Source organism: Asterias amurensis, chromosome 9 (genome assembly GCF_032118995.1).
Source record: "Asterias amurensis chromosome 9, ASM3211899v1".
Classification (NCBI taxonomy): domain Eukaryota; kingdom Metazoa; phylum Echinodermata; class Asteroidea; order Forcipulatida; family Asteriidae; genus Asterias; species Asterias amurensis.
In genome coordinates this window covers 18,895,175-18,919,478 of record NC_092656.1, presented here as the reverse complement: position 1 = coordinate 18,919,478, position 24,304 = coordinate 18,895,175, and the positions used below count along the sequence as shown (strand labels likewise).

At 38.4% G+C, this 24,304-nt stretch overlaps 1 protein-coding gene across 1 annotated transcript; it reads left to right on the top strand.

Annotated features, from left to right (window-relative positions):
- The first annotated feature begins 7 nt into the window (after positions 1-7).
- On the top strand, positions 8-23,818 carry LOC139942372 (CST complex subunit CTC1-like). The gene is made up of 27 exons (XM_071939235.1): positions 8-423; positions 3,274-3,438; positions 4,300-4,455; positions 4,845-5,005; positions 5,510-5,576; positions 5,817-5,967; positions 6,589-6,654; positions 6,997-7,075; positions 7,741-7,830; positions 7,955-8,056; positions 8,627-8,688; positions 8,926-9,031; positions 9,455-9,538; positions 10,213-10,340; positions 10,431-10,581; positions 11,045-11,197; positions 11,644-12,522; positions 13,335-13,439; positions 14,226-14,329; positions 14,859-14,992; positions 15,234-15,357; positions 16,109-16,210; positions 17,024-17,209; positions 17,587-17,670; positions 18,918-19,086; positions 20,102-20,237; positions 20,798-23,818. Exons 2-27 carry the CDS (start codon positions 3,309-3,311, stop codon positions 20,869-20,871), a joined length of 3,783 nt encoding a protein of 1,260 aa, XP_071795336.1. The 5' UTR covers positions 8-423; positions 3,274-3,308; the 3' UTR covers positions 20,872-23,818.
- Positions 23,819-24,304: the final 486 nt, after the last annotated feature.

The following is a 24,304-nucleotide window of genomic DNA, read 5'->3' as shown; positions in this document are numbered from 1 at the left end:
ATGAATGTTCAATGTCATCGGCCAACAAGTCATAATTTGAAATACTTGGATAGTTCGTTTTTCCCCCATTTTCCCCATTTTGTCCTTTTCAACTTTAATACAAGACTAGTGAGGTACACATGAGGTCCAATAGTTTGTTTTCATGGTAATAGTTGAACTTTGAAAACAACTTTTTGTTTACATTTTTGACCCCACATAAATATTTCAACAATTTTTTGAAAAAATAATTGGAGATTGGATGCAGCTTAAATGGGGAGGTTACAAAAGTTACAGCTATGTGTAAACAAGACTATTGAGGGCGCTCTGCAAAGCAGGGCAGTGTTTGTTTATTTTGCCGTCTGCTGCGTGGGAAACTTCCTTGCCTTGGATCGTTGAGAACTTCAGAATGCCGAATAATTCCTTTGAGGTTTAAAACAAAACTGGGTGAGCTGAAGAGATGTTTTGTTAGAGGGGAGTCCGGCACTTGTTATAAGTTTCTTTAAGCCTGATAATGACCCCACCGCAACTTTTTTAACGTTTTTGATTAACTTTAAAGTTTAAAATAGTTTCACCTTGCGTTTTAACTTTTAAAAGTTTTATTAACAATACTATTACTAGTTTATGTTTTGTCACCGTATTGCTGATTTACATTTACTTACACAGGGCCAAATTGTCAACAAAGATACATTAGCATTTAAACTGTGAAAGTTTCAGAGAGTTTGTTTTTTGAGAGAAACAGGCAAAACAACTCGCGGTATCTTCACAAAGAATTTCGAATCCACCGTTTCGAGCGGGTCAGCGGGTACCAGCCGCATCATCTCGGCCGCGCATGCCGCAGCATTCACGAACGGACACCAACCATTAGAAATCCAAGAGCCATTCAATCATGCGTGAATCGGGTTTCTGAGATTCAAATGTTTTGCTTGGGGAATAGTTTGATCATGGAGGGAAAGGAAATCCTTTTTTTAATAACAATCACTTTGTGGTTCTGGTTGCAACAATGGAAGAATATCTCTGCAAGAAATAAATTACCACTAAAAACACTGTAATTCAGGATATGTTTAGACAAGACAAGTTTTCTTTTTTAAACTTGTCCAAACTTAGACCCAGTGAGTGACTGGGAGCGCTAGATTCCTTTTTTCGAAATTTTGACATTATCGGTCCCATAATGTCAAAATAAAAAATGAAAAAGGAATCTGTCCGATAATGTCAAAATTTCGAAAAATGAATCTAGCACCCCATTCAGTGGGTCTAGACTAAACTAAACATTGACTGAGTATTCAGGCAGTACACAAATTTTGTAGCTACAAAAATTCTTGCCTCAATATTCAGTCAAACTAATGTCAGATCCATGATTAGCCCAGCTCCACTCTCCTCCGTGCCTCACCAGATCTACATCTCCGCCGCAGCATGCAAGGGAAACCTCTGCTGCCTGTGTCCTCCATGACGTCCATGCTGTGAATAACTTCAAACACCTCACATATCGTAGGAGGTCCTGTTTTCGAGGTGTCCCTAAAATCGTGGCAAATCTTTTACCTCTCTGTGTGCGATGTAAACAGTCCCTAGATACAAAATTTGGGGTTTTATTTGCCAAGCAAAGAGTCTCCTCTCCCTTGACCAAAACTTGGAAACACGTAAGGCTCCACTGGTTATTTGCACTTGTAAATGCAAAAAGGTTGGTATTTTAGGCATTTCTACACGGTACAAAAATATGTCATAATGTTGACGCCATATAAAAATATTTGCCCACCCAAAAAGTTTCATCAAATACTGTTTCAATTCACAATTCATGATGATCAAATCATGTGACTGAATATTTTGCAGAGCATTCTGAAAAGAAAAAAATACAGAGGCTTAAAGAAGCCATGTGCCTTATATCATTTTCTAATATTTTTGGAGATTTTCTATTTTTTAACCCTCATATCAATATTATTATTAATATTAAAATTTAAATATCAGCTTGTTGATTCAATTATCACTGTTTGTTTATACGCTTTATTATAAATTGTTAGAAAAAAGGGGGAAAAAAACTAAATAAAAATCAGGTTTGAAAGCCAATAATTATTCACACTTTTTATTAAATTATTTATTTTTGTTATTTTTTGCAAATTAACATGGTCATCATTTTTAAAATTTCATTAAAATATTTTGAATAAAACAAAGACAACTGCTGGCTATAGAGTCATACACAGAGTCTCAAAGAACACTTGTAGTCACTGCAGATGTTTCTTCAATGTATGGCTTCACCGGGAAACCATACTTTCTTGTTTGCCGTGAAAACAGGAAAAACTCAAAACAAATGGGGCCAGTTGAAGTCATCAAAGATCGGTGTGTAGTGTCAACATTTCAATGCCCATCAAGTTTTAATATATGTTTGCATACTTCATATTAACAAATGAAGATAATTAGGGCATCGGTTGATATATGGCATCATTATTTTTTTCCCAATTCATAGAAAAAGGCATAATAGCGTGAAAACTGGTAAGAGGAGGATACCCAAGTTAAAACTGGTAACTCTGACCTACTTGCACTCTCTCCACTTTATATCCCACACTACCATTACAATCTGCTCACTGGGATGGACTAGCCAGGGGACAAAAGAAACAGACCTCAGCCACAGCAATGCCTTTGTACACAGGTACTACTGCTGCACAGTAGCACTTGCACACCTGCCCAAACTATTAACAACCATGGAGGTAGTAAAAACAGGTGGCTCTCTGCACAGGAGAGCTAGAAAAAGTACTGCCATCTATTTACAACAAAGTAGATGCACATTATAGCAACTCCAGGTGTGGCATCTGGGTTTTGTTTTTTCTTAGAAAGGAGAGGCAAGCTGTAACCTGTCAGAATACTAAACTGCTTTTACTCGCAATCACAATCTAAGACAATAAAAAAAAGTAGTGCATATTAATACTAGACCAATTTTTTTATAGCGCTTTTCACGCCCGAGGGGTGTCTCAAAGCGCTTCCGACATTATTACCCCTGGTCACTGGGCCTTAAATCATTCCTTAAACCATCTCAGCTCCCTGGGGAGTATACAGCCTGTGCGCAATATATGCGCTACTCGGCTAAACCAGTCACAAGAACCATCTCTGCCCTCACAGGTACCCATTTACCCCTGGGTGGAGAGAAGCAATTATAGTTAAGTGTCTTGCTCTCAGGGACACAAGTGTCACGACCGGGATTCGAACCCACACTCTGCTGAACAGAAGCATCAGAGCTTGAGTTCGATGCTCTTATCCACTCGGCCACGACACCCCACATATTAAATGTCTAATTTGTTTTTCTTTCAGTTTATTAGATCAATTGGAGCCAACAAACAGTCGAAATGATGTCATTCTTGTCGGAGTTGATTTTGCAGCATGCCAAGACTCATTTGGTTCATCACGATGTCTCGGGTTCACATGTCACCAAAGTCTCAGAGTTCACTTTGGACTCGGTTCAAGGTTCACTCAAAGGTAATCTAAAGATAATTATTCCTTAGTTGAAAAATAGCTAAGATTCCAGCTTATCTTTTAAAAAAATGACTGTCTGCCATTTAGGAACAAGTTTCATAAAGTTACTTTTATAAGCACACAAAAAACAAAAATAAACAAAATAATGCTTTTCAGAACACAGTTACCATCCAAACCGCCATTTCTCGTGTACAAGCTCTGACTGGTATCCTGCTAATTTGTGCTTGGTTAAAACTTGTAAAGCAATGTCTTCTGCTTAAAGGGTGGCTGCAGTAGTTTTTTTAAATAATTTAAACGATTAAAGATGACTTTTTAAATCTGAAATATTTTATATTATTTTTTATTAAATGCGCAAGTATTTTAAAAATGGTTTTCAAGAGATTAGGGGAACCCACCCTGCCCCTAAAAGGGGCATAAACGTGACGTCATGTCGGGAACCCGAGCCGTCTGGCCCCCTGGCTGTGTGCATATAGAGATGTGTGCACTGTGTGGCCTGGTACCTAGGCGCGTGTAGTTACGGGTTAGGGACCAGCCTTTTTTTGCCGACGATATGTTTGAATTCCCGACGTGACGTCGATGGTAGGGGGGCGGTAACAATCCACAAAAGGGGGGGGCATGACTTATTCGCTAATTACGCAAGTGAGATATGTCGAGGAAAAAACAAAACACATTTTATTGAGTTTCAATACATATATCAGAAATAAATGACAGCAAAATTAACTGTTTTATTTTAATTCACTGCAGCATCTCCTTTAAAGCAGGTCTATGAAATTGGACCTTAACAAATTTGATCATCTTCACACTTTCTCCAATGTACCAGTAGATGATAACTAAAGCTAATGCCGTATTTTATCTCCACACTAGGTTCTTGGCTGAGTTCCTTGGATCGTTCATCGAGTTATACATTTATCACAATCAAAGAGTTGCTGGCATGGAGGAGGGTCGTTCACAGTCACAGTGACAACGCTCAATGCCTCGGTGAGACGTCCACCCTCCATAAGGATCATACTGATCATCTAGGTAAGGCAAGATTGGGAGGTTTGGGAATAACATTAGAGCGGCCCTAAGAACATGCCAGCTAGTTGCCTGCTAGGCAACCTTTGACCTTGCATGCCATGATACTATGTGTGTAGAAACATACTCGTTTGTGTAGTTTCAGGTAGCAAGATACCATATTTGATTCGTCAATCAGATGGGACATTAAGCCATACAGGTCCTGTGTTCTAGGATTGGTAGTGTATAGTAAGTAAAGAGCTCGGACTTTTATGCTGGAAGAGTAGGGGTTAACCCAGGTGTTTCTGGTTCACAAAGTAAAGTAAGCACCTTTGTTGCAAGTTTCCTTAGAAAGCTTGCGAGCTAAAGTATCTAAAGCGCATGAGCCAATGTAAGATTTTCTTTTTGTGTTCCAGGTTTGAAGCCATTGAAAAATGAGAAAGTTTTCCTCGTCGCTTGGTTGAAGACAGGACACAGTCTTCATCGCCAAGGCGAGAGCGGAGATCAGGGATGCGTCACCATGAATACAGACGATGAGTTTTATCTGAAAGATGAAACGGGATCAGTTCAGTGCCAGGTGCGAGTAGTTGTCATTTGAACTATTAAGAGCTGTTATTGATAAACAAAGCATGGTTTTTGAAATATTTGGACAAATTATTTTCCAGACATTATTTAAGTATAGCTCGCAACTCGCTTTTTTTGGCCTACAGCCGATTTCACAAAGAGTTAAGATTGATCTTGACTGTGTGTCAATTGTAGTTACTAAGCAAAGTGTGATGTCCCAATACAAATCACTATGGTATTACTGACAATTCATCTTCAGGTTTATCTTGGCCCTTTGTGAAATCTTATTTGGTTTGTAGACTCTTAGATTCTGCTGTAGATTAATTATCTTGTTGTTATATATTTGGTTTGTGGTAACACCATGTGTGTATCTACTTGCCAGGTAGAGTTTGTTCTTAGAGAACTGTCTTGCTTAATTCTACTACCGCGGAGTAGATTGTTTGGGTGTTCGGGAGACTTCTCAGTTCTGAAAAGAACTGTCCTGCTTATTAACTATTATGTTGTTGTTATTATTCAGGCATCTTTCTGTAACTGGAGATGGCTTGATCAAGCTTTGTTAGTTCCATGCTGGAACTTCATCCCAGGTAAAGAACAATATCATTTGTTTTACAAAGAGTTTACTTTTTGTTAATCCCATTCTTTTATACCTTTTGATATGTGTGTGTTGTGTTGTCATCTAGACTTTGAGGAAGACTCTGCTAGGGTTGAAACGTCAGGCCACAAACTATTTTTTGCATTTATACTATAGGTCATTTTGGTTGGTAAACAATTTGCAAGTATAGCTAATTCTATTTTCAACTTTTATTCTTGTATTATTTTTGAAGGAGCTGATGCGAGGGTTAGGAGTATGATTGAGATCTGCCCTCTTTGTACCCCAGTGGTTGTTTCTTCAGACCAATCAGACCGCCTGCTAGATTCCAGCCAACGGTCAGTATCCGTCGAGAGAGCTCTACGGATTCTTCAGCGTCATGACAGGTACTGGAAAGAAATCTCATCATCTTAAAATGTGTCTTCATTCTCATCACCATAATAATAACAAATAATAACAAATTCTTATATAGCGCATTTCACGATAACCGTATCAATGCGCTTTTTATTAGTGCCCTGGTCGTAGGGCCAATAACATCCCTTTTAATGTTTCTCAGCTCCCTGGGGAGTATACAGCCCTGAACTGCCTGTAAGGCGCTTGTGGCTTTTTCATACACAATATCAACCTCTACCCTCGCAGGTACCCATTTATACCCCTGGGTGAAGAGAAGCAATTATAGTAAAGTATCTTGCTCAAGTGTCACGACCGGGATTCGAACCCACACTACGGTGAATCAGCACGAGAACTTGAAGTTAGCAATAAGAAAAAAATAATTCTTTCAACTGGACTCTCAACCAGTTTTGTCGGAGGACGCTGCGAAATTCTTCTGAACCGGCCTATGACAATTTTTTATGGACGAACAACTTCAAAGCACCCTCAACTTTTTGCTTTATAGCATGCACAGGCAGGCTTCTGCGAACCTACTGTACTGCGCTTTGTTTCCCTGAATGTTGTAGGTGTCTTTAAGCATTATATTTGATTTTCTTTCTTCCATTGATTGTTACTAGCTCAAGACATGCTGTAAATGATGTCCACGTTACAGGGATTGTTGTCAATAAAAGCCCTATTATTAGGTGAGTCGTTTTCAAGATCAACTCCATTCAAACTAATTTGAGTAGTTATCCTTGTTTATGTTGTGTTTAGTTGTTATTTTGATAATGCTGGGGGCGCTACGTGGTTTGGGTTTTCTAACCCTACCTGACTGCCTGGGTTTTCCCGGAATAATTCTCTAGGGTTTCCTCCTACATCTAAAACTGAAACTTCATTCCTTGTCTTCTTTCCATTGGGTTCTTGGCTAGTACAGTGATTTAAGTTCACTTTTTTACTTAGCTTAGAGTCCTTGGCTTTACAACCAGAATAAACGAAATGTAATGGATCTGCATAAAAAACTTTAGCTTTTTCTCCCCTTCTTACAGTGTTCGTGGCAATAACCTTTTCTTCTTCCGGATGGCTTCAGATGTCTCTGGTAAGCTGAGCATTCCAATATTGGCCAAGGTACTTTGAAACAATTTTATAGTTGGAATATCGTTGATTTCACAAAGAGTTAGGACTAGTCCTAACTTAGGACTTTTCCTAGGAGATATTAAAAATGTATGCCTTGTCCTAAGTTCCATCACCGTGGTCAAGTGGTTAGACTGCTGGACTTGCAATCACAAGGTTGTGGGTTCAAATCCCCAAAGCTAACCCGCTGATTTCACAAGGACTAGAATAAATCTTGTCTAGTTACTGAATCACAATTTCTTGATTTGTGTAATTCTTAATCATAGACGTTACACCAATATTTGTATGAGAAAGATTGGCTGTTGCCAGTTTGGTGTTCATATCCCTTTGTGGGAGTTTGCCGAGTTCCCTTGATGGGAAGATCATTCAAACAAGTTAGGACGAGTAACTCGAGATAAGACTAGTCTTAACTCTTTGTGAAATCCACCCCTGGAATTTCATCTTTGAGGGCAAGGCCATATTCCTCCCACATCTAAAACTGAACATTTCTTTCAGCTGCATTTGTCATTTTGTTTTGGAATGTGTGCTGCTGGATTTTGTAAAAAAGCAAAGAGATAAATTTGGAAATTTGTGGACTTATCTTGTTCAAAAAGTAAAATACATGTATTTGGAGTGCAACGCTTCAGCATTTTAACTAACTTGTTTGATTTTGGAAACAGGAAAAACCCCAACTTGTATTCCTCCACAAGACGCTCCCGATGTACGCTTCATGTTCTGTGAGGCATCTTAGGCCAACAACAATGGTGAAGGTAAGCAGAGCGCAGTCGACTCTTATGATATCAAAAAATAGCCTTGCACCAGAACCTCTTAGACTGCTTAGCATGACAAGCCTATAGTTGTTACCTTACGTGTTACTTTGTTGATGAATTTCAGGGAGCCAAACAGCCTCATCACGTGTTCATGTGCAAGAAAGAAACTACAGTGACTGACGTCAAATATAGCTGTGATGAAAAGAAGCATAGGAACAGTATAACGGTATTACAGAGGCTGAAAATTAAGTCAAATTTCATGTCCCATCTGAAGGACGAAACTATTATGGTCAAATAGTTTTCTCAAGAACACAACTGGCACTACCAGGTCTCAAGCCCATACTCTGCTGATCAGAAACTTTAGAGCTTGAATTGGGTGTCCTTGGGTGGATTTCACAAAGGTAGTCCTAACTTAGGACTAGTCCTAGGCAATGCTAAGAGATAGGACTGGTCCTAAGTTAGGACCAGTAACTCATCCTAACTTAGGACTGGTCCTATCTCTTAGCATTGCCTAGGACTAGTCCTAAGTTAGGACTACATGTACCTTTGTGAAATGGCTTGCAGAACTGCTTGGCTCTATCACAACATGATGTCTGGGTCACTATTTAGATTTGTTTGCTCTGGAAAAAAAGTTGAAACATCTCTTTTATGTTAGTTTTATGGTTCGATCCTAGTGCTATCTTGCATGGTCTGAGCTAAATCGTTTTTGGGTTTTTTAAGATACATGGCTTTGTCAAACTTGTTCTGTCCCCAGTCCTGTTGGTTTGAAATTTCCTCTTTGTGTCTGTTTTTGCAGGGAACTGTTTCCAAATGCATTGATGCTTCATCGGGCATATATGAGCTGGATGGTAAATGCAGGTAATTCTATCTAATTTATAGAGGGAAAGTATAAACTTTGTGAAACTTTGTCCTTACACGCGCCGCCCCACCTTTGTGGCTGCCCCCCCCCCCCCTTCATCCATTACAGGACAAAGGCAGTTGTACGCCTGATTCATGCTATTTACGAACACCCCTTCCTGTGGATGGTTTGTCCATAAATTCAATTGATAATTAAACAAAGGTTAACACAATCTCTGTATAACTCTTCGTTATTAGGTTATATCTATGCTATCAAATGGACGACACTGGGCCCTCTACTGCCATGTTAAGGATAGGGTCAGTCATCACAGTATACAATGCGCATCACCACCCGAAGACTCTGGTAAATATTTTCTGTTTAAATCAGGTGTGATATTCGTCTGACTTAAAGTGTTTTGATACTTTTTGTAGATCAAGTTTTTGGCCATTATGAGTCCCTACTCACTGTGATTGAAGATGTATATAGAAGTTTTTGGGATAAAAAGGTGAAAATCACAGAGTGATGTTTTCAGGCGAGTCGCATAACCACAGTACTGGTTAATACGTTGTACATGCGTTTGTCTCCTACACGAAACTTATTTCTGTGATACTGTTTTACTTATTTGTAAAAAAAAACTACAGCGCCTCAGCGAGTATAATTTTAAGAGAATAGCCCACCATTATTATCTTCAAACTGTGTAAATTTAATGTTAATATGTGGACATTGTTTTGTGTCAGTAGCCTACAAAAAGTTTGTTAAAACATTTTTAACCCATTTTTCAAGCAGCCTGAGATGCCAAGAGTTGTTTGCTGCATGAGGAGCTCAGTCCACATTGATAGATTCTCTCCTCTTGACTCCGGCCCTAGGAAGGTAATCTTATCATACATTTATCTTATTGTTAATTTTTAAGGAATTCAGAGTTTACCCCTTTATAACAGGAGCGTTGTTACAACCGGTCTATTTGGAAGCGTCTCACAAGTCAGGCAGCCGGTGCAGAAATGCATGATGCTAACCGATGATGATGATGATGTTGTTATAACCGGACAGCAAAACAAAGAAACACAAAGTAGAAATGAGATTCAGGATTTCAGAATGTATTCTTTATAAACAGAACCTCTGTGCTCTTTATAACAATGGTTGACTGTATAAGGGATATTTAACCATGATGGTGTGGTTGCCTTGTGCGTAATGTGCTCGCCTCTCACCAAGGTGACCCCGGTTCGATTCTCGGCCAGGGCCATATGTGAGTTGAGTTGTGCGTTGGGTCTCTGCTGTGCCACGAGGGTTTTCCAGACCATCCGGTTTTCCTCCCTCGGGAAAAATCAAAAACTTTCAATCTTGGCTGTGCTCCGTGGTCATAATGGGTTGATGTGGCTTGCAGCCGAAGGCGCCCTTGCATGCCTGCTTCTCGAACAAGTTGTAGCCGCGTCCTTCGCAATTCAGCTCTTAGCTGCGAGTGAGGATGATTAGCCCCCCAAATTTATTTATTTATTATCAATGTATGGCAAAACCAATGTTAAGGATTTCTCTCTCTCTTTGGATAGAAATTGAGTCCGTCTCCATCGGGGATGGTTCGAGTCCTCCTGCAGTACAGTCTGACGTTGAGCGAGTTGGACTGGCTCTCTGATGTCATGAATTCTCTAGAGAGAAAGTTTGCGCCAACTTACTTGAGGTGAGGTTTATCTATAAAATAAATTCCACCATTTGTTTGTACATGGCTCATGGGCATGATTTAATGTCGGAACACCTTTGAATCTTTCAGAAAGAGAGCTCTTCACACATTGCTATGGCGACTGTTCAACACCCCTTCCACCGAGTCTATGAAACCCCTCCTGAGAGGGAAGAAGAGAAACATCTATGAGGAGTTTCTGAGTTCATCTCATTCATGCCATGCCTCTAGGGAGGTAGAAAAGGTATCCAAGATTTGCCAAATGTCACTTTACCCATCCTCATCCAACTCCCACCGCACCCCCACCGCACCCTCACCGCAGCCCCACCGTACCCCATCCCGATCATATAAGATGAACGTTAATCTAAGACTTAAGTGATGTTTGAAGCTTTGCATGGTGTGATGGATAAGAATAAACTTTATAATAGTAAACTTGCGGGTACAACCATGTAATGATTCTCCTTTGAAGGAGTCTTGGCTCTGAAAACAGCTGGTTTGGTCTCTGGTTTACCCTTCTCCTGAAGACGAGCAGAGTATACTGTTTGGAACCTCTTTTCAGAGCCAAAACTCCTTCAGCTGTAGCCGCGAATTCGGAAAAGGGCCTTATATAGTTACATAAGGAACCCAGACACAGTTCTAAATGTGTGGCTCAAGGATACCAGTCTTCGCTGCTCTGGATCTTATTGTTTTTGCCTTTTTTCACCCAGTCCCCTCCATGGCACTTTCCAGACCTAGCTGAAGTTTCTAAACTTGGGCATGACCAGGAAGAGGGAGAGGTGGATGATGATGATGGAAGCTCTCTCGGGCTTGCCGACTCTCATTTCAAAGTGACGGAATCCAAGCATATGAAACCGCCGAGAGTAAGTTGTTACTAAGACATGCAACCTCCCAACTTATCAACAAAATGTATTCTTTGGGTTTTTTTCCTCTCATAAGTGTCTGGAAAATTGGCATAGAGATCAAAGTTTATAGAAACAAAAATAGTTTCAGCAAGTTTTCATATGTATAAGTTGAAAATTGTCCAGATCAAATTTTAAACATTGTTTCAGTTTTCGATAGTATGAATTTATTGAACTACTGTTTGTGTGTCCAAAAATATTTCCCTTGTTATCATGTCTTTTGGTGTTAACTTGTTAACAACTAGAGGTATTTGGTTTTTATGTTTTATTTATCGTTCTGTTATATATTTGTTAACAAGTAAAATTGGAAAATGTCAACTCAGGTCATGACCTTTTCTTTGACCTTTATAATGGAGTGTTTTTATACCTCTGTGAACATTTGGCTTGATTGCATTTTTCTCCTGCAGATTCTTTTGGGCTATTTGCATCTCAATCCATCAACAGGCCGAGTACAGCTTAAGGATCAAACAGGCTGCGTGGACTGCATCATTACAAACACCATCCCATATCCTCAGACAAATGGACACACAGACGAACCAACAGATAGGATTAAGCATTCATGCCATCCACCCGTAGTAACCAAAATTGAATTAGGCAAGTCTGTCGAGAGAAGGTGCTCCTGGACCTGTTGCCATATGCACACCTGTTGTCTGGGACATCTCATCCGAGTTGAAGGCTTCCTGATCATTCAGGAAGCCTTGTCGCTCACTCTAGCCAGACCATCACCAGGATCTGATGAGACCTGTGTACCAGAGAGGGTTTGTTCTTCAGATAGAGTCACAGAGAACCAGAGCTACGTTGTGTTCAGCATGCAGTCTGTGGAGTGTCTGAATTGTGAATCAGCAGCATCTGCAACTTCATCAAGAGTACCTCATGGAAAGAGTGGAACTCACAACCGAACCAAAACCCCTCACTCCAAAAATGTTTCCACTTGCAACATCCAAGGGGAAGATCTTCCTACTTCAAACCTCACGTCAGACAAGACTGCTAGGACTGAGAAAGATCCAAAAGTTCCAAACAATGATTCTCCAAGAGAAAACATTTTACTCCTTCGTAAGAGTCAGCTCATTAGTAATTCAGAGGGTTCCCTCTTCTTCTATGCTCAAGTCTTGCCCCTTGAGGATCTCACATTGGAGGAACAAGCCAGCGAAACTCTTGCCAGTTGCAGTGAAGGAGACATCCATTCAGGAGTGATGAGGTTCAATGGTTCTTCAGTGAGGTGGTATAACACGTTACACTGTGGTTGTGCCTACATGGTCAGAGGAGAGACGACTAAAATCACCAAGGTATAAAACTCTTATCTGGCATTTTGACTTTCATATCTTGCAGATTTTAAAGTGAAGGTACAGCCACAACATTTATGATAGTAAACTCTTTGAATGAATTTACTTTAGTTTTTGTTAAGCTTAGCTACAAAATAAAATCACAATTTGCAGATTGGGATGTCATTTTTAGGCATAGTTTTTAATAAGAGTTTGACATTTCAGTTCTCAACTTTGGGCGAACTAAGTAAAGTTTACCAGAGTGGGATTTTAACCTGCCACCTGCCGCTTTTTGTACCAGTGCTCTACAAGGCTTAAAGGCAGTGGACACTATTGGTAATTACTCAAAATAATTATCAGCATAAAACCTTACTTGGTAACGAGTAATGGGGAGAGGTTGATGGTATAAAACATTGTGAGAAACGGCTCCCTCTGAAGTAACATAGTTTTTGAGAAAGAAGTAATTTTCCACGAATTTGATTTTGAGACCTCAAGTTTAAAACTTGAGGTCTTAAAATCAAGCATCTGAAAGCACGCAATTTTGTGTGACAAGGGTGTTTTTTTCTTTCATTATTATCTCGCAACTTCGATGACCGATTGAGCTCAAATTTTCACAGGTTTGTTATTTTATGCATATGTTGAGATACACCAAGTGAGAAGACTGATCTTTGACAATTACCCATAGTGTCCACTGTCTTTAAACACTTCACATTGATGGCACATTTACCTTGACAAAAATATGTAACTAAAAAAACCAAACTGTTTTGAAATATTCTTACAAATTAGGAAAGTGTATGTACTGAGACTAAATATTATTTGTAATATTTTGTTGACAGAATGAATTGCTTCATGGTACATCTTTGTTATTGAGGGAGCTAATGCTGACGGATTGTGACAATATTTGCTCAGTCTCAGAAGACGTCATTCTACAACATGTTCAGGTAAATTGTTTTTGCACAAACAGCCATTTTACTGTTAACCTCTGTGTGTAGACATCTTTTGTTCTTTCCTTTGTTAACATCCACCCGTAAACTTTGTTCACATAATTCCTTTTGTTGCACCCCAGTTTCTTGAATTCCCCTATGGAGACATTTTGTTTTCCCTTATTGTTTTATTTGCGGTCTCCATAATTTAACAAATGTTAAAATACACACCCATTATATACACTGTGGAAATTATTTTGCTCTGTGTCAAAAATTATTCTTCAAAATTTTTAAGAAACAATTTTCTTATAATCGCTTCCTTGGGGAAACCGAGGAAAAAACAAAAACAGTTTTTGGAAAAGTCTTTCTATGCTGATGGCAGATTTATAATAAGGCTTCAAAACAAAAACATCACACATTTAAAGGCAGTGGACACTATTGGTAATTGTCAAAGACTAGCCTTCACTGTTAGTGCATCTCAACATATGCATAAAATAACAAACCTGTGAAAATTTGAGCTCAATCGGTCATCCAACTTGCGAGATAATAATGAAAGAAAAAAACACCCTTGTCACACGAAGTTGTGTGCGTTTAAATGGTTGTTTTTGAGACCTCAAGTTCTAAATCTGAGTCTCAAAATCAAATATGCGGAAAATTACTTCTTTGTCAAAAAAAATGTTTTACACTATCATCCTCTCCCCATTACTCGTTACCAAGTAAGGTTTTATGCTAATAAATATTTTGAGTAATTACCATTAGTGTCCACTGCCTTTAATCTGTGCCATTTTTGAAAATCTGTTTCAGGAGAACTTGCTTCCAGCAGGGAGTGTAAACAAGCTGGAGAAAGCAAGAACTCAGTTCAGGAATTGTTTGCATGTCAAAGGTGTCTCTGAAGTCCCAAGCCACAAGTAAGTAAGACTAAACCTGGCTCATACTTCCTGCAAATGAGAATGCAATACGAATGTTGACGTCACAGCTCTGTTTTTGCTGCGAATGTTTCGAAGGAGTTGAGGACATTTCAACAAGAGAAAAGGGAAAGGGTTTTGTGAAATGGAGATTTTAATAGTTGTGTGCACAAGTATACCACTTTCTTTGTTTAATAGGTGGGTGGGGGGAGGGGGTGGCGGCGCTAGTCAGAATTCAGAACTGTCTGAACTGTTTACTGCGGTTATTGCCAAGGATATGCGTGCCAAGTTTATGAGCCAACCTGAGAAGTGGCATGGTAAAAGAACTCCAAAATATCTTCTCTTACTATCTAAAGACTCATTCATTCATTCCTTATAGCCGTCCTCTCGAGATAAATTCTTGAGATGGCTCCCCAACCACTATGAGTCTCCATAGGTCTACGTTGCAATAAAGATTCACAGCAATACATTTAAATTACTTTCTCAACTTAACTTGGGAATGAATATGAAATACGTCTTTTTAATATTTTAGAGCAAGTCCATCAGATGGACTTGTTTCATTTCATGGAAGAATCATCACAAGAACGAAGAGTATGAAAGATGAAATAAATCACTGCAATAAGAAGATAAAGACGTCTCATCATCAGCCCAGGTCTCAATCCGGTGGTGAGTTATTTATAATTGGTAAATTCTTTCCTCCATGTTTGATGGAGATTTAAGAATGTGAAGAGAAAAAAAACTGTTGACCACCCAACTTACATTTCTCTTTAGAAGACAATCCTACAGTTCTTTTCAAAACCACCCCATGTCATTTAGAGATTATCATTTCATGGTGTTACCGCAAACCTAAAAGTCGTATCACCATGCAAAGTTTCAATTCCTACTTTAAATATGTTCCTTCTCTCAGATAACTTGATCAAGTTTGTGATAGCACATCCTGACGACACGTCAAGCACCCTGGACGTCCACATTACCAAATCGTCAATAGAGAATACATTGGGGCTTATACCAGGTGCCTATGTAACATTCAGGTAAGAGATGTTCGTCTGCAGTTTCAGAGAGAACAAAGATTGCTAGACGGATATTTTCATGGTAAATGTGCCACCAGTGTGTCTGACCTAGTTCCTCCTATCAGAATGTTTTAGTAAGACCCCAGGCTTTGTGCTTCTTCTCACCCATGCACTCTTGATTTGTTGAGATGTAGAACAAGGAGCCATTCCAACAGTGTTATTCCACGCACTGCATCTCTTTGGAACTCCTTGCCTGGTGCATGTTTCCCTCCATCCTACAACCTAGACTGTTTTAAGAGGAATATCAATTCCGACTCTCAGCTCCCCCCGAGTTCTTTTCACATTCAATAATTATTTTGTTTATTTTTTTTTATTTTTTTTAATCTTCGACATCATTCTTTGTTGGCATGGGCCGTCCAGGGTAAGGCAAAAGTTTTAAAAACTGTCATCAAAGTGATGTGCCCTCCCAGACCCCTCCAACAAAAAACATGCATGTTTATAAAAATACAGAAAATAAAAGCATGAATTTTAAAAATGTAGATAATAACATATAAAAGTCCAAACACTACATTAAATTAAAATCATTAAACACCGAGCTGGCACAAACATTATGGCAAGATAGTGACAATAGACCAAAACTGAACGCTGGTAGATAAAAACGTTTTAATTTATCTTCTTGTAGCCCCATACCAAGAGTGGCTTTTAGCCTTGTTCGGGGTGAACTTGCATCAGCCTGGCAATACAATCTTCTTTTTCTTTTAATTACTTGCAGGAATTGTAGACTCTCCTATTCCACTATTGGTAGTGTCTACAGCTGCTCGTTTCCTTGGACTACAGTGACAGTGGACTGCATACCAAATGACATCAAATCATTGTGAGTTGTAAATGCTTTCGGTCATGCACTCCGCAATTTACCCAATAATTTATAATATATTAAATAGTTTGTGAACAAATTCAAATATTATTGGATAATCATTCAAACAATGAGTGTCTGTTGTGTACGCAATGAACAGGAATATAAAAATGTGATAAAATCTGGCCTCAGCTTTTGTGCTCTGCAGAATTCTGGGCTAATGGTCACAATTCTTTGGGTTAAGGTCAAATTTCTGTGCTAGCTGTGTAAGCATATGTGTAAGCACATGTCAATCTCCTGCTTATTTATCTGAACTTGTTCATCATTGTTCCCCTACTCGGACTCTACGATCATCTCAACAGTCATTGCTTTCTGCTACTAGAGCTTCTTCCATTTTTTATGACCACAGATCTTTTTCTTACGCCGCACCGTTTCTTTGGAATAGTCTTCCTGTGCATATTCGCCAAGCTAATACTTTACAATGTTTTAAGTCCTTGTTGAAAACTCATTTGTTTAAAGCTTCTTTTTTTGTAATTTGCCTTTTTGTATCTTGTATCTTTCTCTAATTGTTTATTTTATTGTTTCTTTTATGCACTTAGAGGCTTTTGCATTAGGCACTTTACAAATGTCTTATTATTATTATTATTATATAATTTTTATTTTTATACTTTGTAAAATACACTTATGTTATAAGTGTGTATATTTTTTGTTACTGGAAGCAAAGTTTTTGCTGAAGGTAAACAGGGCCATGTTGTTTCTTTTTGTTTAAAGATTGTGTATTATTGTACAAATGTGCTTGTTTGAGATTTAATGATACCATTTTATATTTCTTAGTTCTGTTCAAGATGCCCCAGCAAAAGATGAGTCCCAATCATCAGATCTTAGCCAATCTTCAGAATCATCCTTACTTCCTAGGAGGTACTACATCTCCCAGCTTCTTGCCACTCCAGACAGTGTTTCTCCATCTCACGTAATCATCATTAACTGTCATCTTCAGACTGTCAAGTACCTCAGTCTCAAGTAAGTACAGATTGATTTCAGAAAAACATTAAGCACACAGCTCTGTGTTGTAGTCACTCTGTGGACATTCTTTTGTTCTGTACATGAAAATCCTCATCTTCATAACTGTAAACAACACTGTGTGGACGTGTGTAAGTCCACATGGTGTTTCAAGTCCCTACGTTATATGAACTTCTTTTGTTCTATGTAGCGTTTAAACATATATAATAAGTAAAAAAGTGTTATTAATATTTGTTAGCCTTCGAGAAAGACTCTGCTAGCGTCAAAACGTCAGGCCACTCACTACTTGTTTGCATTTTATACCATAGGTTGGTAAGCATTTGGAACAGCTAATCCTGTTTTTGTAATTATTCTGGTTCTATTATTGATGTTAATAGATGGTCTTGTCTGCGCTGTGGTCATAAGGATTGTGTTTGTAGCAGCAGTGACGGCCAGACTGGAGGGATAACTGCGTCAATCAGGTTTGTGTTTGTATTCAATGTTTGGATGACCACAAATAAGTTGACCAAGACAAGTTGACCAAGACTTTGTGTGGTTGCAATTTCAAAGAGCTGCTTAAGCAAATTAAGTAGCTCAGCATGTTAAAGTTATGCTTACCAGATTAAGGTTACCAGCTAAACGACTATGCCACAAGTACAATCTATGACTGGTATCCTGCTTATAGCAAAAAACTGAAGCAATACTTTCTGACTAGCAACCGGGCAATGTCTAATGTCTAGTTTGGAAGACACTGCTCTAGAATAGCAAAGGTCATGGGTTCGAATCCCATCCAAGTAATATGCCTGTGATATTTTTCACAGAGCTTGGGGAAAGTACCGAGTATACAGTGCTAACACAAATTAATAAATACCTTGGACGGTTTCAAGTCTCTGATTGGTCAAAACCCGGTCACGTGTGAGAGTGTTAATGGTGGTATAAAGACCGGCTTTGGAAAATAGCGAAAAAGTGGCCACTAAATCAGCATACATTGTGTAAACCTTGCGCGTTGCACTGTTATCGCACGCTTATTTATATCCATGTAAGTTTCATTGCAACTTCGCGCACTTACGCGTACGCGCGCTGAAAATGTATCGATTTTGAGTGCGCGCCTGTAACATGCGCGCGTATAAACTCACGCCGAGCTCATGCGCGCGTTTTAATGCACAAGGAACAGCTATCGTCCAATCATTTGCCTCCTTTGACCCCAGTTAAGGCGCTGAACAGATCATTATTTAAAAGAGTCACTGGTCTCAAATATCAGTAATGTGTTAACGCACGAAAGAAATGGGAACCATCAAAAGCTCAAATATGGCCCCTGAACATGTCTGGAAGTACCGCCGAGAGAAAAGTCACAAAATTTGGACAATTTTAGCCGTTGAATTCGCTAAAAAAGGTATTTATTAATGGGAATAACAGTGTTCATACCCGGTCTTCACTGCGTGGTAATGACCTTTGTTGGTGGCTGGCGCTGTTAACGACCTCGCCTCCGGCTCGGTCCGTTAACAGCGCCAGCCACCAACCCGGTCATTACCACGCAGTGAAGACCGGGTACTCGCACTGTTATTCCCTAATCGGTGTAACCTGGTAAAACCAAATTTAATACAACACTTTCTGCTAAAGCAGCTTTATGAAATTGGACAGTACGCTACAAACAGGACCTCGATGGGATCTCTTTTCTCTTCTCAGACTTTGACATGGTATTAATATGCTTCAATGATCTCGTTGACAGGTTTATGGTTGAAGATGGTAGCGGTGAAGCCATTGTGTGGTGCAGTGTGAATTCCTGTATAGCTTCACTCCTAGGAATGACTGAGAATCGTTGGTTGCTGCTGGAGCACGCTGTAAGGCAATGTGAAGAAGTGGTCTACTCATATAAGCCAGAAGACTTCAACAAAGAGGTTAGTAAGCATTAAAGACAGTGGACACTATTGGTAATTGTCAAAGACCTTTCTTCTCACTTGGTGTATCTCAACATATGCATAAAATAATAAACCTGTGAAAATTTGAGCTCAATTGGTTGTTGAAGTTGCGAGATAATAATGAAAGAAAAAACACCCTTGTCACACGAAGTTGTGTGCATTTAGATAGTTGATTTCGAGACCTCAAATTCTAAATGTAAGGTCTGGAAATCAAATTCATGGAAAATTACTTCTTTCTCGAAAACTACGTCACTTCAGAGGGAGCCGTTTCTCACAATGTTTTATACTATCAACCTCTCCCCATTACTCCTTACCAAGTGAGGTTTTATGCTGATAATTATTTTGAGTAATTACCAATAGTGTCCACTGCCTTTAATATTTAGTTTCATAGAGCCGCAACTTTTTTTGGTAAAAAGTGCAAGACTTACCCCGTGTGATTTTATCAAACTTTTGCCCATATTCCCAAAAAAATGGAAGGCTTAATACCCCATTGTGCTTTTTCTGTGGTTATCCCAATATCAACAAAATTGCAAGGCTTGTACCTTCTGATTTAAAGGATTTGGGTACTTTTTCAAAATGTCCACAGATTTACATTAAACTTACAGGGTTTGAAGATAATGATAGTGGAAAGTTTCCCTTCAAATATTACTAACTAAGGTTGTGTAGTTTTTGAGAAATGAGTAAAACAAGTCACAAAATAATTTTGGTCTCATGAGACCAAAATTATTTTAGCATGTAAAATCCCCTTAACCAGTTATGATAAAAAGTCAGACGAAAATTATTACTTTTACTCATTTCTCAAAAACTACAGCACCTCAGTATGTAAAATTCCAAGGGAAGCTTTCTACTATCATTATCTTAAAACTGTGTAAGTTTAATGTAAATCTGTGGTCATTGTGTTTTTTGTCAGGAAAAAGTACATATACCCTTTAACTGAAGACTTGTCCAGGTTGTTTGATGTTGATGTGTTGATTTGATCTCTTGCTGTTTGTAGATGGAGATGCCAGAATCTTCTTCAGACATTGAGGGTTGGTTGAGTGTACTTTGTAGTCATAAGAGTATTCAGAAACCACTGATACTACACTGTCAAACAATGGTGTTCAACAACAGGAGTAACAATCCAAACACAGGTAAGGGGCCAATCTCTTAAATCACCCAGGTTCCTCAACAGACTCCAATGTTTAACCAAATTTTTTGTGCCCATCTGCGGTATTTTTTACTGAATTTCTAAATGATTTTTTAGCAAAACAACTCACAAAAGTAATTTTTGCCTCAGTGAGACAAACATTTTTTTAGCATGTATGAACGTATTAACCAGTTATGGTAAAATACCATAACTGGTTAATATGTTTTTATATGCTAAAACTGAAACTAAAATAATTGTTGAGAAATTTAGGTACTAATTTCTCAAAAACTACAGCACCTCAGCAAGTAATATTTTAAGGGAGCTTTCTACTGTCATTATCTTCAAACTGTGTAAGTTTAATGTTAATCTGTTGACATTGTGTTTTGTGTTACAAAAAGTACCCAGACCCTTTAAGCAGCAGTGTTCTCACATGTGAAAATAAGAGTAGGCACCCACCGTGATAAGCAGAACCTCGGCTGTGAGGTATGGCCGATATTCTGCCATGATATGCTGTAATGGATTCACAATAATGATATTTCATGTTGCTCATTTCTCTGTTTCCAGAAGACGCTGCCAAGACGCATTTCTCTCCCCAGGCTCGGCTCAAGTGCTTAGCTGTATTTGACGGCAACTATTGACCCACTCAAGACAATGGAGGTTTCCTACCAACACACTGGGTTACATTGAGTCACTACATGACTGGAGTGTTGTGGCAATTTAACTAAACTTACATGTAATATCATAATAATTAGTGTTTTTTCAACAAAATGGAGGTCTTCCCCCTTGTGGACATGTCCAGTTCCAGTTCTGTGAGACTCGCTATTTGTTGAATTTTGGATAAAATCACAAGGGGAGAGCCTTGCAATTTTGTTGAATCTGGGCTAAAATTTGATAAAATCACAAGGGGAGAGCCTTGCATTTTTGTTGAAATTAGGCTAAAATTTGATAAAATCACAAGGGGAGAGCCTAGCATTTTTGTTGAAATGAGGCTAAAATTTGATAAAATCACAAGGGGTAAGCCTTGCAATTATGTTGAAATTAGGCTAAAATTTGATAAAATCACAAGGGGAGAGCCTTGCATTTTTGTTGAAATTAGGCTAAAATTTGATAAAATCACAAGGGGTAAGCCTTGCAATTATGTTGAAATTAGGCTAAAATTTGATAAAATCACAAGGGGAGAGCCTTGCATTTTTGTTGAAATTAGGCTAAAATTTGATAAAATCACAAGGGGAGAGCCTTGCATTTTTGTTGAAATTAGGCTAAAATTTGATAAAATCACAAGGGGTAAACCTTGCAATTATGTTGAAATTAGGCTAAAATTTGATAAAATCACAAGGGGAGAGCCTTGCATTTTTGTTGAAATTAGGCTAAAATTTGATAAAATCACAAGGGGTAAGCCTTGCAATTATGTTGAAATTAGGCTAAAATTTGATAAAATCACAAGGGGTAAGCCTTTCAATTATGTTTAAATGAGGCTAAAATTTGATAAAATCACAAGGGGTAAACCTTGCAACTTTGTTAAAATTATACGTAAATTTGATAAAATCACAAGGGGTAAGCCTTGCAATTATGTTTAAATTAGGCTGAAATTTGATAAAATCACAAGGGGTAAACTTTGCAACTTTGTTATTGCATTTTTGTTGTAATGAGGCTAAAATTTGATAAAATCACAAGGGTTAAGCTTTGCAATTATGTTGAAATTAGGCTAAAATTGGATAAAATCACAAGGGGTAAGCCTTGCAATTATGTTGAAATTAGGCTAAAATTTGATAAAATCACGAGGGGTAAACCTTGCAACTTTATTGAAATTGGACATAAATTTGATGAAATCACAAGGGGTAAGCCTGGCAATTATGTTGAACTTAGGCTAAAATTTGATAAAGTCACAATGGGTAAGCCTTGCAATTTTGTTGAAATTAGGCTAAAATTTGATAAAATCACAAGGGGTAAGCCTTGCAATTTTGTTGAAATTAGGCTAAAATTTGATAAAATCACAAGGGGTAAACCTTGCAACTTTGTTAAAATTAGGCTAAAATTTGATAAAATCACAAGGGGTAAGCCTTGCAATTATGTTGAAATTAGGCTAAAATTTGATAAAATCACGAGGGGTAAACCTTGCAACTTTATTGAAATTGGACATAAATTTGATGAAATCACAAGGGGTAAGCCTGGCAATTATGTTGAACTTAGGCTAAAATTTGATAAAGTCACAATGGGTAAGCCTTGCAATTATGTTGAAATTATACGTAAATTTGATAAAGTCACTAGGAGTAAGCCTTGCAATTATGTTTAAATTAGGCTGAAATTTAATAAAATCACAAGGGGTAAACCTTGCAACTTTGTTATTGCATTTTTGTTGAAATTAGGCTAAAATTTGATAAAGTCACAAGGGGTAAGCCTTGCAGTTATGTCGAAATTAGGCTAAAATTTGATAAAGTCACAAGGGGTAAGCCTTGCAGTTATGTTGAAATTAGGCAAAAATTTGATAAAATCACAAGGGGTAAGCCTTGCAATTATTTTGACATTAGGCTAAAATTTGATAAAATCTGGGCTAAAATTTGATAAAATCGCAAGGCGTAAGCCTAGCATTTTTGATGAATCTTGGCTAAAATTTGATAAAATCGCAAGGGGTAAGCCTTGCATTTTTTACGGGGTTGTTGGAACTTCATTTTGTTCTTCATCTTGAGGCTTACGGATATAAGTTGACTCAGTGAAATAATGTTTGTCTCCTCACACCCCATTTATGGCTCCCCTCAAATACCACGTGAATTGGTAAAAGAAAGAATTCGGCAACATCTTCAAACACATCTTTTCATTAGTTGTTTTCAGCCTTGAAATATTTACGACCGCCTGGCATTAAAATAAGCGGAAAGAAAACTTTAAAATCAATCTTTAAAACAATAAAATTAATAGTCAATGTGTTTAAAAAGCATTTTGAATTTAAAACAATAATGTGCAGAAAGTTAGTTAGAGTGACGGCCAGGCCTTCAGGGGACTCAAAGTCTGATCGAAACCAGCGTGGTGATCACCCATTAGAACCCTTCAGGGATGGCTAGTCCCGGCCCCTCCTTTACTTTCCGACCCGGGATAATCATCCTACCCTAATTTGGGGAGAGACATGACGGACCCCAATCACTTACTGGTGCTAGCAGTAAAAGTCATGTCCCTTTGGTACGGGGCGGGATTCGAACCGGGTCTCCCAGCTCTGGAACGCACGCAAGCGAACGATCCAGTGCACCGTGTCGCCACAGTGCCCGTTGGTGTTAGGAGGTGATTTTAAACACTACTTAAATAATGAACTGCTATGCCGACTTAGTAAAAGAAAAAGATTGGTAGCATTGGGATTCGAACCCGGGTCAGTACCACTGGAAGCCCTCCTCTAACTGCATAGGCTACGGTTCCCTTATGTACTTAACTGAGAAATAATGCATTGTAATGCATCGGAGCGGTCAGAAAAAGACGAGTTTCGAAGTGATAATGTACTGGAATGTTTAGTGAACAGCGCGTCTCCGAAATATGATTGATCTTTAAAGTTTTCCCCTTTTCTTGATTTGATCAAGTGATCACCCAGAAAAGAGGGGAGAAAATCCCCGGTATTGCGTTTTTCTCTTGGGTTGATTTTTGATAAAACCCTTATGGGTATAGCTTTGGTTTGTTGTCGATATTATTAATCTAAACTAAAAAGCAATAAATTTAAAGTGCTGTTATAGTGGCCTTGTTTTGATGTGGCTGTTCTTATATCGTTCGTGTAATTCTTGACTTGCCAACTTTTGTTTTAATTTTCACAATTATTAGAATTCTGTGTTATGAATAGTGTTTACATTTTTACCTTTTTACGAGCAAGGTCTGGGAGGGCACATGTTTTGATGACAGTTTGTGACTTTTGCCTTTCCCTGGACGGCCTGTGCTTGCTTGTAGAATGTTTGTATTGTCCGAAGAATTATATAAACAAATGATAAATAGATATTGGGCTAGGATGGGTACAATTTCAAGGGATATAGAAGTCTCGAGTCTTTGTCAAAATGGGCTCAAACCTGATTAGATATAAAGTGTCGAAATTGTCGTCGAGGG